Source organism: Pygoscelis adeliae, unplaced genomic scaffold (assembly GCF_000699105.1).
Source record: "Pygoscelis adeliae isolate BGI_AS28 unplaced genomic scaffold, ASM69910v1 Scaffold160, whole genome shotgun sequence".
Lineage (NCBI taxonomy): Eukaryota > Metazoa > Chordata > Aves > Sphenisciformes > Spheniscidae > Pygoscelis > Pygoscelis adeliae.
Genome location: NW_008824035.1, coordinates 7,095,764 through 7,113,713, shown reverse-complemented (window position 1 = coordinate 7,113,713; position 17,950 = coordinate 7,095,764). Strand labels below are relative to the sequence as shown.

The following is a 17,950-nucleotide window of genomic DNA, read 5'->3' as shown; positions in this document are numbered from 1 at the left end:
TCCCTGATCAACTGTGTAGCAAAGGTAAAATCAGTTACATTAATTACAGCCATATACAATCCAAGCAATTTTGCTGAAAAGCTTATCACTGTCACTAAATTGGCATCAATAAAGACAAAGTAAAAATGTGTTTTTTGAAAAAATAAAATTCTCAGTTAAAATTTGACATTTTAGTTGCTTGGCACATCTGACATAAAACTAAAAAGTGACACTTATTTCTCACTACACTTTTTCTTCCTACCCTTCTTTATAATATATGCCCATTGACAATGCTGAAGAGAGGCGAGTTAGTTGATATTACTAAGAGCTATCATTTGACCTCGCTGTTCTAAGCTTTCTGCAAACAGAACAATGAGGTGGTCCCCAGACCAAGCGATTTTCAGTTTAAGAGCAGAGATCACAGCTGCAGACAGACAGGTATGAGATCAAAAGAGACAGACCAACCAGTCACCAACACAGGCACCGGTGTGGCAGCCAGACTTCTCACAAGCTTTTTTCTGTTTTTCAGTCCATCACAGAGAAAGAGAAATTTTCAGAGGTGAGAGTAACAGAAGTAAGTTTGGCAGCTGTTTGCAGGGAGCTCTTCACAAACAGGACCAGGAAAAGCGGGAAGCTGTTTGGGAAGCTGGTTTCAATGGCTGATGGGTGGTAGGTGCAAGTCAGCATCTTGAAAGTACATTACGAAAGACATACAAAGGTATGGAGAGCTTTGAAAGTAAAGGACATGAAGAATTTGGATAGAGAAAAATCAGTAGCTTTAGCTGTACCACAGAAATATTGTAACAAAATTTGCAGCATTTAAAACAAAAGCATGAAAGTAGAGAGATCACAGTCAAAGAGGTTACAAGCCTGACTGAAAGTAATTAAGGGAGACATTAAGAAACCATGACAAAATAAAATCAAGGTGGGGAAAACTTATTTAGCCACACTGTACTTGAAGGACTGCCTAAACAAACCCTAGGATCTACCCTGGGACACAGGTCTGGGGCAGAGAGAGGAGCCACAAGTCATCATATTGGAAACAATAGTTGCTGTACATCTCTTTGCCTGAAATAAGATATGGAGGGAGAACATCATCAATGACCAAATTAATAGAAGGACAAGAATAATTTGAATTCCTTCAATATATTAGCAGAAATGAATAGAAAAAGGTAATAGCTGGAAAGCAATTAAGTCACTAGTGGTCACAACCTTTACAGCATTTGTAAGCACTCTGTCCTGCATCTCAGCATCACTCAAAAAAACCAGCAAAGAGCATTAGATTATTTCTTGACACTCATTAAGACACAGTTAGCTAACTTTGATAAGGGATTTCAAAATCTTTTTTGTTTTATCTCCACATTTGCTGAATAATGAGACTCTAATGGCTGTCAGACAAAATACCTACTTTCTCACCAGTTGTGCAGTCTGCTGAGAAATGAGGCTGAAAAACCCGTAGGGCTCTGTTCTAGAAAAATTCCACTGCAAACCTACATGCAAATCAGACAGCACAGTGTATCTATTAACTCTTTGATTACCTTTAGTTTTGGTAAAGTATACTTCAGGCCTGTCTGAAAAACGGCTAGGTTTCATATAATGAAAGGTTGTTACATGAAATAAATCTGTTTGACTCATTCTAAACAAAACCAATTTTGTTTCTATACAAAGATGAGAAACAAATGGAAGCTATAAATATAAAGCTTTTAATCTCAAACACAAATGTGCACTGAAATAAGCTACAACATATTTTCTCAAGGTACTGAAGGTACATCAGGAAATGTCTCTGCAATATTGAGTGAACTCTGTAGCTACACTGATTATTTGATTAACTGCATCACTACTCTCCAACAGGCTGAGCCGAAGTATCTTTTTCATTTCAGAAATATTGCTTGGTTGGCAATGGTACAACTGATACTTAATTTCTTAGATATTTTATTTCTGATTTGGCATACCAAAGACTCCAGGGAATTTTCTTGCAAAAGGAACCAGTCGTTTTTTCAGAGTACAAAATTATTGCAACTAATCAGATTAAAGATGTAATGTTACAAAAGTTTGGGTTTGAAATTTTGGATGGGTTTAATTTTTATGAAAGCAGACTGATTTCTGAATTTCTAATTTCTGAATTTCTGAATTTCTAATTTCTGAATTAGAAAATATTCAGAAGTACACACAGTTCTGCAACTGTAAAATCTTGCCCTGCAAAATCTATTTCTGTACCTATTTGTACACCTTCCTGAACAGAGAGTGCCTGCTGTTCCAACTACTGGGGTGTGTGAGATGATCCCACTATATCACCTATGATTTTTAGTAAATTCCTTGCATAGTTGGGGATTCTTGGGGAATTGTTTTTGGTTGGTCGGCTGGTGTTTTAGATCTGTTTTACTGACCAAGATCAAGAAAAATCTGGGTGCACTCACTGGGGGTAGGACATTCATATTTCAAAAATCTCTTATTTAGTATTTCAACACAATGCAATTTCTCTGTGCAAAAGCAAGAGGAACAAGAAGGGTTGATTCTGCACTGTTAGCCAAAATGCAGGAGTGTACATACTATGTCCAGAGCAAACAAACTAACGTCTAACACTCACTTGGAGCAACTTGTGCTGTGTCTCCATTTCACCTGCTTGTCTTCAATTCCCCTTTTTTACAGAATGCAGGTTATATCAGACTTCTCTTTCCTCATTTGAAAAGAGATTAATACAATTTTTCCCCTCTTTTACAATTTTAGACTGAATAGGGTGAACGGGTAACTATGGTAAATGCAGTGCGTTGGTTCTGGAGAAAACCAGCTCGTCTACAAACACAAATACAGAGCAATTTCCTAGTGTACATTGCCAATATCTATTTTCTCAGTGACACATCACACCCCAGTTATAATAGGTTGGGAAAACTTTCACTAGAAGCTTGTTCATAAAACTCAGCAAGATCAGTAGCACTATGCTGCCAGCAGTTGAAAACAAGGTGGATCTAACCAGGGGACACGTAACAACACACAGCTAGCAAGGGTGGATGTTTAATGAGTATCCATAAATGAGACTATACAACAGCTTAGTCTTCCTGGGTACTGTTGTTGTATGTCTAGGCAAATTTACTTTAAATCTAGCCTAACCTTTCATCTTTTATGAGCTATGCCAGTCTGTATGGGCTGGAATGGAAAAATTTGAGTTGGAAAACTATAATACAGTCTGGGCAAAGTTTGAAATATAGTATAAGTTCTGTTATTACAAAATGTGACTCATCTGGGTGAAAGTAAATGGTTTTGCTGGTTAAACTTCTCTTTTTATGACACCAGACATCTATTATTTTGTAAATATTTTATACTCCCATTACAGACTCTGCCACATTTATTTTAGAGGTCCTGGAACGCAAACTTTCTATAGTACTGCATTGTCTTTTTAACATTTTAATAATGTAGGAATGCTTAGAAAAATAACATTCAAAGATTACAACAAACATACCGTATTCTGCCCAGACATCCTTCACTTCTGCTTAAAAATGTCTTGGTTCATCTCCTCAACTATAAAAATAACATTGCCTCCTCCATCTATGAATCTGAAATTTATTACTAGAAACACATTTCTCTTGCCGTTTGTGGAAAAAAAAAATGTTAAAATTCTACCCATAGCTGCTAAAGTGCTTTGGAACTCAGTACAAAATTTATGGGTGTCTAAATAAATGAATCAAGAAGAACCGACAATCTGCATGCAAGTACATTCTCATGGGCCTGTGTCTGAACTACTTACTCAGTACTTGCCCAGGCAGAACTGCCATTGAAGTCAACTATGAAACACTCATCTTCATTTCAGTTAAATGACATCTGTAATTGCGCATTCTCACTGATTTCTGTGGCAGGTTTGCCTGAGGACCGAGTATTTAGTCATGCCCTCAAGATTTGACCAATAAATTGCATTTCAAATATAACACCAAAATATTTTCACTCTCCTTGAAAACTAGTAACAAGGAAATAATATGTAACCTATTATTTGTATGTATAATTTTTATGCTATAGGAAATGTAGCATGTTTCTCATACGAAGTCAATAATGCAGCAACTGTAGAACTAAGGTGGAAGGATGATAAAGGAAGATTTTTTCAAAAGACCTATTTAAATGCCTGATGTGCCAGCCATGGATATTTTTGCTTTTGATTCAGGATCTCAGAACAATTCTGTATCAAAACCAACTCACCAACTTCTTGGTCTCACAATTGCCTGCCATCCCGTACAACACACATTTTTCCTTGTGTTCTAAATGCTGCTTGCATTTATGTTACAAAAACGAAGATAAGTATGAGTAGAGAGAACATTTACCAAAAAACACCCAAATCAAGCCACTTTATTGATTGTGTGGATGTTACTGCTAGACCAGCTTGTACTCCCAGAGGTCTTTTCCTTTACTTAAATAGTTGCTGAGAAATACGGAAAAAAGCCACCAGCGAGACTGTTTTCTCCAGTCGTCAGTACATGTTTTCCAGAAAAAAGGTTAAAAAATAGAACATTTATCTCATTTAGAGGCAAAACCAAAGCATCCTGAAACAACAGCATTGGGCCTGACACATTCTTTAACATATGGAGACTAAATTCACTCAAAGGCTGAGAGAAAAGGAGGAAATTTAACTCAAATTTTACGGACTCAACACAATCTGTAACTTTGGCACAACTGGACACAGACTAAACTTCATTCAACTACCAATTGTATGAGTAATCACCAGCATTCTGTCATTTATTCTCTGATAATATAAGAAAACTAAATGTCTGGCATCAAAAGAATGGCCTTACTTCTTTAGCAATATATTTCTTTAATAAGCTTTGTGAAAGTAGCAGGTACAGATAAAGCTACTCCTCCCAGGCTTGTTAGAAAATCAACAAAACCAGCAGCCACCTTTTTCGGGAGTTTTCCATTCTAATGGATTTAAAGGGCTAATTTCAGTTCTACATAAATAAAGAGAACTTCCACTGATTTGAATTTCTTAGTCATCTAAAAACAAACCTAGGGCTTTGTTCACGAATTAAATTTTTCTTAGGCAAATAATACTATCATTCATCATCAAAATAATAACCATCTTCAGGTGACAGAAGGGGATATTTTATTTCTCTCATTTGCAATTTTTACAAAATCTCATTACATAACCCTCACTTTTTGGGATACTTCTGGATCATCTTTCTTCCTAAAAGAAAATTGCAAAGCAGATGAGTGACATTTGTATCTCAGTCTGAACTCTCTTTTTGCCAGCTATTTCTTTTTCATCCCACTTTCTCCCCTTCTCCATTTCCTCAGCCGAAGACTCAAGAACTCTTGTAATAGTATGTTGTAAAGACAATGATGAGTAAAGAATGATGTGATACATAATAGTTCTGGTAGTGCCACCTCTCTGGTATTATGTCCTCTATGGAAATATACATACATACATTTGCTAGTAATTTTTGTTATTTCATATTCATCTTATTATCATTCCATTATCATCATCATCCTATAAAAAAAAAATCTTTGGATATTCAATAGGCACATCATTAGCAGAACAAACAAGAAAAATAGATGCCTGATTTCACAATATAAAAGGGTTGCTGAAAGAGTCAATGTATATAAATGGATTCTTTACATTTCTGAAGGCTTATCTAAAAAAAAGTTTATTGGAGCTATGTATACAAGCCATTCCTTTAAAATGAGTGGAAAACAATGTGATAAATGGAAATAAATGTTAAGGTGAAAAGGGATTTTGTTAAGAGAACTGGTATCGTTTTTAGGATTACTCCAAGTACAGAGATGCATATGGAAAAGTTTAGAATTTAAGCACTGGCAGAAAGATTTTTAAAATAAGCAATGAAAGCAATACGACTAAGGGAGTGTCCTGATGGTGGACTTGCAAAATACGCACTGAGCCCTCCCTTGGGACATTACACCTCATTGGTAGTTGGTGAATAAACAGCACTGGTAATTGGGACACGGGAGAAATCCAACCCATCGTAATCTTCCTGAGTAAATGTGATTCAACATGTTGCACTCCACTTTAGGAATAAAAGGAAAAAACACTCAGTTTTGTTGTCAAAGCACCCACAGAAAGCCCACAGACAAGACCTGAAGGTCAACTTTTCTAAGTCTGATAAAGCTTGGAGTTGCCAGTCCTGTCTAATGGGCCAACTAATTACCATATGTCTACATGACATTTATTAGGTCCATCAACATGTCTAGGCTGTTTTCAAAATGTGAGCGAGCCCATTCGGTGTCAGACACTGTACCACACTCTAGCATGACAATGTTCCTCAGAACAACCTCCATCTGGTTTTAGTTATACAGCTGTAATAACTGGAATAACTCTCACAGGGCCTGCTTAGGACTGAGAAGCTGGCAAACAACTTTCCAGTCGCATCCCTTTCCTGCCATACTTGCCATACACAGCAGATCAGCATAGGACTGCTCATATGCTTGAATATCATCACCATAACCCTGTGAACTGCTTGTTGAGCTGCCCTGAGACACGGCTACAGAACAAAGCAGTAGTAAGAGGGGTCAGGATTTGAAACCGGGTCTAGAATTTGGCCTAGTTAGGTGCGTAATGTTGCCTATCCCTATACCAGCTGAACAAAAAGGGGTTTTCATAGAGCATCCAAAGGGTTTATCTGTACCTACTGAGTCCCAAGCAGCAAAGCCTTCTCATCTTATTTGAATGACTGAACTTGAAATTGCCATACCCAGCATTTCACAAAGAGCTCTCACTGCCACAAAGGAAATAGAGCACATACTGAATGGATCAAAGACAGAAAAAAATGACCTTACTTTCATAATCTGAAACCTGGTTTTGACTCTTTTGAGTCGTTTAAAACAGTTGCATTTACTTCCTGATCTTTGTATCAAAGAAAAATGCAAAGAAGGTGAGACCACATCATCTGTCTGCTTCATTTTGAAGTATTTATTTTGATTTGGAAGTATGATCAAAGAATTCCTCTTTGCTTGATAAGTAAACAGTGACATTTCAATCCAGTTATTATGATATGCATTCCTAAAGGACTCATCACTGTAAGCATCTAGACTATGCTAACCTGGGATCACAGACACCGTCTTCTGTTGCATTCTCGGAGCTATATTTAAAACACACTCTAAATATTCTAAACTGTGTTATGTACTGGTTGCTACCCCTGCCCTTTTCTAAAGCAATGCCATGCATATATGCCATACATATATGTATACTTCTGTGTGAAGCCATCCTGAAAATCCTTGGCTTCCACAGGGAGGGAAGGGAATCTTTGCCCCACATGAAAGAGCAGCTCCCAGGCCTGTTAACACTGCTGTTCTGTAACCATGCCTCAAAGCAGCTACAAAAAAGCTTGCAGTGTCACAGTAGTGATTTTCTAGCGTATGAAACTGTTCTATAGCTGTTACTAGACTTTTCCTGGGTGGTTAGAGAAACTGTGCGGGAAACAGGTTATGAAAGGGTCCCCTATGGACACCTCCAATCTGTAAATACCCATCAGGACAAGCAGACACGACCCAACAAGACGTACGAGAACAACCACCTTGTTACATATCATCTGTGGCGTTTTTCTTCCTGTCTGCAGAAATAGTGAACAGGATAAGATAGTGGTACTTACAAGTACCAATAAACAAGTATTTTCTAAATGGTGAAGAGTTCCGTGCTTAGAAAATAAGATCACATAGTAGTCTAATCATGTTAGGATGCAAAATTTGTGCAATCCAACCCATCAATATCCACTTACCTGAAGTTGCAGCCGACTCAGCATAACGGTACTACGGCTTTATTATTAAATGTTTGCTGATGATCAATTTACAAAAGTCATTTCTCAGTCATAATGTATTATTAACGTCAGCAGGGAAGACCACTCTCTCACAACTTGGGCATCGTCATGCTCAGACCAAGTTCCGGAGTCACCCCTTTCCATTCAGCTGAAGCCACTTGTGTCTGCAGGAGCCCACATTCTTCTGGAAACTTCCCAAAAGACCTTAAAGATTAATTTCACTTTTGTAGCTCTACCAGCAGCCACACTTCTCAAGTTGAAAGGAACAGCTGTAGAGACCAGCGCATCATAGCTTTTGAAAAATAAGGACTGGATGAATTTGGGTTTTGCCTTTGACAGATTCATCACACAAGCTGAGCTAACAGTGAAATTATTTTTGCTGTTACTACTACAATAGTGAGTTCTGACAAATAAGTGTTTCAGATCTCATGCTATGTCTGACCCACAGAAGACATGGCTCTGTAGCAAACTTAACTTGACATTTTAGTTCAATATATAGCAACTGTTCAGTCTGGAGACCTCCAGATCATTCATCATTATGTCACTCAAAATGGCAGCACACCAAAAAGGCTGCTAGTCGTGCCCATTGTGTCCTTTTATTAGCAGACCTATATAAGAGAATAGTAAATTCAGTTTATCAGTTTACTATAATACTCCCTACCCATTCTGCACTAATACCAGTGGAAGTACAGCAGATAACAAAGGAACACAAGAACTTAAAACTGTCTTCTCTGTTTAGCTTCTTACTCTCCTCTTCCATACTCAAGAAAAGGACACCAGGAATGACTTATTTCTTGATGAACATTTCTCAGCAACTTAGCAATCCTCCAAAGTACAATGGTTAAACAACAGCTCCACAAGCGGTGGAATTTAATTCCCTTCCTTGATTCTGTTTAGCCCCTATCTTATGTCCTTCTAATGCAATTTTTTCAGACCTACACCACCATACACACTCTCAAATCTCCCGTCCCGAAGGCAAACATAGTGCCTGGCCTCTCAGCAGGCCAAGCAAAACAGAGCTCACACAGCAGCATCTCTCAGGATGGACCATAAGCTAGCTTCTCCTCTACCCAGATGCCAATTTTCATCACACTTATAGGAGCTTCATTAAAACCTCTTCATCTCATGAATTTTTTTGACACTAGGCAATACAGTCAAAGTTGTGAAGACAGGGCCAGAGAATAACAGAGATAAGGATAGATGATGTGACCGTAAGTCTCATTTCCTCAGGAAATCAGGATTACAAAACCAAGACCACAAATACACACATGAACTGAAACTCTTAGTATTAGAAATCTTTTAAAGAAACCTAAAATATACCTTTACAGCTAATATATAGTAATAATCCATTTCTCAGAGAATGAAAGCTGTGTTAAAATATTCAGAAAAAATGGTATCAGTTAATTTCCTCCAAGGTAAAAAAGCCCCCACCACTGATTCCCAGAAGCAACATAGTGATTGCTCTAGCTGCAATAAGCATTATGTTAGAGCTAAACATATGTTAAAGAACAGATGAACAATAGCGTCTGTAAGGGAAAGTGTAGCTGAACAAAAATATTGTTTGGTTTCAAGTCCAGAGCCTGGTAAAAACCCCAATCTCCAAGCCGGTCCTCACCTCTGCGACCAGCATTCCCTGCATATACAGAGAATTTGCCACTCCAGGTTCAGGTTTTTGTCCTCCCAAACATCCCACCCACAATCGCTTGTAGAGCAGTAACAGGCTCTGAGGAGCCTCCCCTTCACAGAGAATCCCACTGTTCTCCTAACAGGAAGAAAGCGTTTAACTAAATCGCCACTGTCATTTATTTTTAATGTAGAAACACTTGCAGTAGTATAATCCAACTGACACAGATGGTAATCTGTCTAATTTGTGCAGAGTAATTAATAGCATAAACCAACACGCTGTCAAAACAGGGCAATATAAAAATATCAAGAGCAGGTTTCCCCTGTCATTGGTTAGATTACTTTATCAAAAACTGAACGTAGAGGTGTGAATGATTTTACATACATTGCACCAAGAAGAAGAAAATTAAGTCAGGGACAGATCTCATAGTCTGGCAAAGGAAACACACGACAGATCCAGACTTATGGAAGAGATAATGGAGTTTGTAAACGATGCTGAAACTTTTGTTATTTGGCCCTCAGCCTTTGGCAAAGGGGGGGGAGGGCATTATACAATTACATTATCACAGGAAGCATTCTTAACATGTTAAATCCTCTAAAGTTTTAACTGATACCTTACTTAAGCAGTTGAGTTCTTACAGTGTACACCTGGAGCAGTAAGCTCCAAAGCTATTTCTGACATTTCAGAGAGTAAAATATTTATCAAATATTCTAAATCTCTTTCCATTCAATAGTCCACATTTTATTTAGATCAATGATAGTTTGCTACTGTTTTATAGTAACATGGCTTGTTTACCTGAAAATGCTACTTGGATTCATGTTATCTCTCTCAAACCTAAAATGTGATTTGCTAGGTGAATCAACCTCAAATTTGGGACCCATAGTCATTGCTAAGGACCCAAAGACAGTTTTGGTGCTGCTGTGAAGAGAGCAGGATGACAAATAGCCACTGATATGGAATTTTTTTTTTTTTTTGGGTGTGTGTGTCAGAAAAGTGTCTGTGTCATTCACCTTATGGCATGTGAGTCAAACTCAGCTCTGGTGAAGAGGATAATAAATGCCTACCAAGGCAGAAGCAAATTTATCAGAAGCAGTCCATTAGACCAACAGTTGGGTAACCCACAGTAGGTGCTTTCACCTGGATAACAAGTACAGTATTTCAGGAAATTCTCCTGTTTCATTCAGTAACACCACACTGACAGAGCAGAAAGAGACTCAAGCAACTCCACTGCAATTAGCATTACTGATCTTCCTCAGATTACTAATATGGGAAAAAAAAAAAAAAGAAGTGATGTTGAAGCACTAATGAGTTGTGGACATCAGGAAATATCCACGCCATGAGTCTTCACTACATTTCTGTAGGTGTGTTTTCCTGTTTGAGCAATATTATCCTATTCAGAAAGGAAAAATTTCTTAAAAAGGTTTCTTGTGCTTCAGCTAAATACATACATCTCAGACTTGCCCCTCCACCCACATCCATCCATTATTATTGTTGTATGAACAACACCCATACTTTATAAGAGTAAATTTCACAAGTTTAAAAAAAATAGACTTTAGCATTCAGGGACACCACGTTTCACAGATGTGAAAAAGCACTTCGATAATATCAAAACCAATCAATTCTGTACAAGAAAGCATAATAAATAGTTTAGAAAACACAACTCATGGATCACTGTCATGCAACCAGATTCTCTCGTACAAACACCAAAAAAAGGAGAAAATAAAGAATGCATAGAACAAAAAGGTTTCATTGACCTGATTTGTCAGAGATGTTGGCTGTGACTGGCGTGGTGGAGCAGCTTGTGTTAGCCTTTGCGCTGTCCTTGGAAGAACCAACTTTGGGTTTATTTTTCGTTGCCTCTAGTGCTTTGACCTTCTTGGCATGTTTACTTCCTTTGTAGTGGGCCTCGGCCTGGCTCTACAAAGGAGAACAAATCAGGCTCACTTTTTTCTATACTTCCATATAACACGATGGATGACAAGGCAGAAAAGTGACACTTTCAATAGTAGGCACCATATTATTCCACCTAGAAAAATTTAGTAGCTTTATACTAACAGTTTTCCTCGATGTACGTTCTTATATATTCAAATGACAGGATTTTAATGAACGGTACGTGTTTTCAGTAACTCGGAAAAAAAGGCTTTGTCACTCCTAATGTAATTCTTTGCTTCCATGGTGCTTAAAGATTTAAAGCACTATACAAATGTAAACACATCCAACTGAGAAAGATGCTACTCAGTTTTCAGGTACTGTTCCCTAGTCCTTATTGCTTGTAGTTAGAAAGATGTACCATGCTGTAACATAATTAAATAATCCATTTTTCCTTCTGTTTGATCTAGTACAAATGTCATAAATTATTTTCATCATTACACTAACAGCAATTGAAACAGGCATTAATGACATTATGACTTTACTATTAGACCAAGCAAGAAGGGTTAAAATGAAGAAACACATATACCTATAAACTTCAGTAGACCCAAGTAAAGCACTGAAAACTAAATACTTATCAGTCTTGACTGTTTTATAAATGGCCTTGAATAATTTTTTCCAAAGACTAAGAAAATTGGAACCTAAAGGACAGGAATGAGAGGAGCTTATATTTATTATCTAGGGTTTTGTGTTTTTTTGGCTAAAGTGTTTTGTATATAATGTACTCTTCTTGGTCTGCCCAAACAGAACAGTAGAAATATGTGCTGACATGTAATGTTTACTTCACCTTTGTCTTAAAACTGTCTTCAGAAACTAGGTCAGTGTTTTTGAAGTTGCACAGCTAAAGCTAGACACATAAATAAATGCTTATTTTTTCAGTGATTTTGAGTCCCCATTATCATTCCTGACTCCACATAACCAGCTGCCATGACAAATCAGGCCACTTTGTTAGGTACAAAACTAAGAAACTACATGCTTAATACAAACTCCAAAGCTTGGAAATTTCAGCTAATGAATTTAAACGTTTTTCTTGACTTCTTAAGGAATTAATTTACCAAAAATGGGTAAGAAACATAATTTTATACAAAACAGTCTATTTTCATAACGTTATACTATTCAGCAATAGCTTTGCATTATTAGTATTTCCAAACATAATTTTTAAAAATTACTTCACCATACTACTAGGTGCCTCTATTGAAGGTTACATATTAACTAAAAAGTTAATATTGTAGTTTATTTCAAAGTAAAACACTCAGAGAAAGCATGCTTCATGTAACCAGATGACCACACCTTGGCACCTGGCATATAAAAACATCAGTGCAAGTAAACTTTTACTATGTTCATGCAAAAACACATTCTCTCTCTTCAATTGATTAGGACTATTTTATTTAGTTCACTGTGTTAGATGAAGCGACCCATGAAACAAGTCACATGCTTTTTATAAAAAGCAACTATAACATCTAAGACCTTTGAATTCCATAAAGAGTGCTGCCATAATGAGGAAAATCATTTTAAGATCAGCAGAAATAGGCATTACAGTACAGTCACCTTGGGACAGCATGTAATAACAGTTTTATCACATGGTAGAGTGTAAGTGAAGAGTATAAACAGATGGACCAGACAAGAGAATAGACAGCGTGTTGGAGTCCTCACAAAAATTATATGCACTGTTAAAACTGATGGAAAACTGCCGCTACAATAGAGGAGTGAAGTTCGTATACACTGAAGCTTCTGAAGTGATTATACACCCTGTGGAACACAGTGCTTTCCACCTCAAAAGGATAGTGTATGTGAAACTGTGGCTGCATCTTTTCTTTTATAGGAGATTTCAGTAAGGAAGCATTCAGTAAGAAAGGCTGCTAGGTAAGTTTTACTTTGAATTCCTTTGAAATTGAATTTTTTTTAAAAAACTTTATTATAAAAACAGTAGAGAGTCTACTCATCAATTGCTAGTAAACTCTTTCTTGATTTTAAAACCTTTGAAATATTAACGTGTACAAACACAATTTAAGGATTATAAAGAAACAACTAAAGAGCTATACCACTACTACTACGTGCACTACTTAAAGGGACACTTGTCAACTCCTGGGTTGGACCTCTTCAGTTCTGAATGTGGGTAGAGAAGCACAGATCTGTTTGCAGCCTGTTACGCTGATGGGTCTTAACGCAGGCACAGAAGTCTCACCCTGTCTCTCTCCACCCTTGCTGGGTTTTGTCCATTTCTCTTAAGCTTTGCTGTTGCTACATGATGCGCTAGAAGGAGTGTTCGCCATCAACAAAATCAAATAAACTATTCACACGTTACAGTATATAAAAAGTGAAGCTAGAATTGAGGTGTATATATGCCCTTTCCGTTCCAATACTTTTAACTTTTTAAGATTTTCCACTCAAGCATTCTCAAGTTGATGATGTCCCTTTAAATATTTGAACTCTATGCTCTGCGCATATGTGTGCTGTTGATAGGATCATATGCTGCCTGAGGCCAAAGTTGTAACGAGACGTAAGTGCACTCAAGAGAAAGACTTAGTAAGTCAATTCCTTGATAATAAGCCTTTCTGCTGATATTTGCAATAATAATGCCTGCAATATCAGTAATAACCTGCTATAGTCTTTGATTCCCTTCATTCAATCCTCATATAGTGTACATGAGACCTGTTGAGAACAAACAAGCCCAGGCAGAATTAAAATTAAGATTTCCATAAACACAAAGCCTCATGGAAACATGGTGAATGGACTCACTTTTGATTTAAGTTTTGTAATTATTATAATCTTTTTATTATCAAATTCATAGTTGTACATTATAAGGCCAAAAGGTATTGCTATGACTGTCTAAGTAGGGCTTCTGAAAACACCAGCCTTTTCCAAAACTGTTTGAACTAGTCCATATTGCTTTGGGGAAAAAATTTGTCCAACCTTGATTTTAAAGTAGCTAGGGATGGAAAATCTACCTTTGGTAAATTGTTTCAGTGCTTCACTTTGTCAGTTAAGTACATACCATTTATTTCTACAGTGAATGTCTAGTTTCAACTTCAGGTGGCTGGATTTTGTTAAACCTTTGTTTTTCAGGCTCTTTCAACTCATCTCTGTTCTGTGAGTAGGAAGACAGATACTCTTTTCAAACATGAAGTTAGAGGAGCATTCCTTGAGGTACTGAAGCAATGTTTCCTAGCCACATAAGCACTGTTTTCTAACCCTTTCAGATACACCTGAAGTTCAGAGTTTGCTTATTATACACTGTGGGATAAATAATTTGATTCAGTTGCCTTTTGGTAACCAAAATGCAATATCAACACAGAACTGTGTTCTCTGTAACTGTGTTGCAAAAACCATTGGCGTTTTCTGGAGTCATAGTAAGCAAAAGAAAAAAGGACGGCTGTGGGAATCTGAAATTGGAACGCAAGCTCTGATTATTACTGGTACCAATTAATCTGATTATTAATGTCCTGATCTAACCTAGTTTTATAAAATATTTGCACAAGTACCACATTAAAGGCAAATATATTTGCTCCAAGTCCCATTTAATACTTCTTTCTGACACAAATACAGCAATACAGTACAGGTTACAAGCTTTGTAACATACATCATTGAAATACTAAACATATCTCTGAAATAAGCCATGACACATAAAATTTTCATTTTTAGTTAAGACAAGAAGCTGAACATTTATTTTCATTTTCTCTGATAATCCAAATGAAGTTCTGTACACACCAGGTTTAAAAGTCACATGTATAAAAGAAAGGTAATTTACTGGTTTTAATATAAAGCCCCAGTAAAATATAAAATGAAATTAAGAGTAAATATCTTAGGGATGCAATATTTTTAAATGGATATTGAATGTACTTTTTGATCATCATTAACATTAACTAAAGTAAGTACAACTAATTCATGCAAATTCCGTATCATGAAAGCAATATTTGAGAAAATAAAAAAAGTTAGGAAAAGCCAAAATAAAGATATGTAAACTTAATGAACCTCTCTGTACTCATGTACTGTGATGCTTTTTAATTGCATAATAATTTATTCCAGTGTATAGGGCTGCATTTACTATAGGTATGAATCAATTCTACAGTCAAATAATTCATTTGTGCCACAATTCAATATTATTGGAATATTTAATTTTTTATTTCAAAAAGATTAAGTTAAATTTATTGCTTATATAATCATAATTAAATGTCACCACTGAACTATTATTATTGTAAATTTTAAATTAAATGCTTGCTAGGTTAAGGAGGACACTTTTTGAAAAAGTGGAATAAGAAAATATTTCATATGAAAGAACTCCCTACCTAAAAGAAAAATCTAATTTCTACTTGGTTCTAAAACTGACTGTGGTCTACTAGCTTGATATATACACATTGCAACATTTTAAAATGGAATCCCCTGACGTCAAGTACTGGCCAGTAAGATTTAATAAACAGGAAAAACTTTAAGCTGCAATGTGATATTAAATACCAGAATGCAAAAAATACCTTTGTACTGGCAGGCCAAATTCCACAAAAGTGTTTATGCATTTGCCTGCCATTACTTTTTGATCAACAGGATGCATATTTTAAGACACTAAACATATGTCTAAATCTTTAGAAGACCATGGCTTAGTGAAAAGCTGTATTTTGAATTCAGTTGCAAATAATTAAAAATATCATTGACAGACAAATAAATATGCAATCTTCTCCCATCATTTTTCAAATTTCTACACCTTAAAATGGTGCAAGGATGCTTGTCCTCTCTTTAAGCAATCTAGATGTTTAGTTCCATTCACAGTATTTAAGTAGTAATTAAAAACCCTCAACCAATTAAACCTTATGTTTGGTTTTTTTTTTAAGAAAGCCTTCTATGCTATAAGGATTAATGACTTGGTTATAAGAAAGGACAAGTTTTTCCTCTCTTAAAAATATATTTCATTGAGACACACATATGATCCAAATGTTACATTTTATTTAAAATCTAAAGTTAATTGCTACTTTCAACTCCAAAGTATTAAGTTTGAAATCTAAGCATCGGGATGTTAAACTGTGAGACTACATACAATATGTTAGCCTTAGATACCAGATTGCATCTAATGAAACATGAACAATGCAAATCTTCATCTTCTACATGTAAACATGCTTTCTAAAATAAATGTACCATTAGCATATTATAGTGCTTAAAATAACCTCAGTAGCTTTACTTTGCATAAACTTATATATGTGTATATGTATAGATATGTATATATAGAAAGATATAGATAACCAAGAAATACACAGATCAGATTCATTGATAGTGTTACCTTTAAAAAAAAATTTGAAATTCAGGTAAGATTGCAGTACAAAAGATTACAGAAAATTATCCCTTTCAGGAGCAATGACTGACAGTATATTTGAAATCAGCACTATTCATTTTGACAGTTCACAAGTGACTGAGTTTTAGAATCTATTTGGTGTGTGAATGACTAATTAACTGAAATTACTACTACATAAAGAGACAAAATATTAACCTACCAGATCCCTTCAATGACAGCCTGATGCAAGGTTTGACTAAGTCTAATGGTTCAGCGTGTATGTGTATGATCAAGGTTTTTTTCAGGTTTCTTCAGGATCAGCTGAAGTAGCCCTTCAATAGGGCTTGATGGAAATAAGACCATTGGACCACCAACACTTAAGCTGAATGCTTGAATTTGCTACCACATTATCCAGTCTGACAATTAACATATAAAATCAAATATATGTAGAGCAGCATGACATTAGGAAGGAGAAATACAGAAATAAAGGGAGACTCAAGTATCCCCGTGGGAAGTCCGCATTCATGCCTTAAGCTCTGCAATACCAGGTGAGTGCCACAACTAAATGGAACTGAACACGGTGGCTCTTATTTCTTGTCCCTTGCTACTGCATCTTTTTAAAGCAGGAATTCCGCCCTGCATGGGAAGTCTTCTCAACAGCAATTTTATCTCAAATGCTGTATTCATTTGGTGTCAATACAATGGTAATCTCCAATGAAAAATATTTTGTTGAAAATACCACAAAAGCTTCTGCCAATAACAGTTCAACCACATAGACAATTTACAACTGGAAAACTTGAGAGATGTAATAGTCCTGAAAACTTCTATTCTGCTCTGGAGTATCTACAAAGATAAATTCTTCCTGCATACCATAAAAAGTTTTACATAGTTTTAAGCTAAAAAAAAATAATAATCTAACATGTCCTAAATATAGTCATAACATACGCTGTAGAAAGACCACCTCTCAACACCTGTGTACCTGCCCACTTTTATACATCAAGCTGATTCCAATTCCAGGGGGCATATAATTAATGCAGAATTTCCTTATTTTATAATTATTTCAGAATATTTACAACATCCTCATAATATTCAGGTCTTTATCCTAAATTATCAATAGCTTGAATTACCCAAGCTTACTGTGAAATCAATAGAATTTGTGTCTGAAAGATATAAATAAGGCCTAAGTAGTGCTGGAAGATAAGTAATAGAATTCTTGTAAAAGCATGGACCTAAGCAAGGCCATGACTTCTAGAATTCCTGATAACTACAGAATTCTATCATAACTACATAGTCTCAAGTACAAAAAGATTCATTGTTTTTGCAGGTAAAGCTCTTAGTGTGGAAGTAGCTAGACTAACTATAATTGCATTCAATTAGGCAGTTAGGACAAGTGGTTTAATGAAGTGTGTGCAG

The 17,950-nt window shown here is 36.1% G+C and overlaps 1 protein-coding gene across 1 annotated transcript in view; it reads right to left on the bottom strand.

The window, feature by feature from the left end:
* ZNF385B (zinc finger protein 385B) overlaps positions 1-17,950 on the bottom strand; it is a 143,915-nt gene that overhangs the window by 11,428 nt on the left and 114,537 nt on the right. The window contains exon 4 of the mRNA XM_009332318.1: positions 11,106-11,268. Coding sequence (XP_009330593.1) covers positions 11,106-11,268 — 163 coding nt within the window. The remainder of the gene's footprint in view (positions 1-11,105; positions 11,269-17,950) is intronic.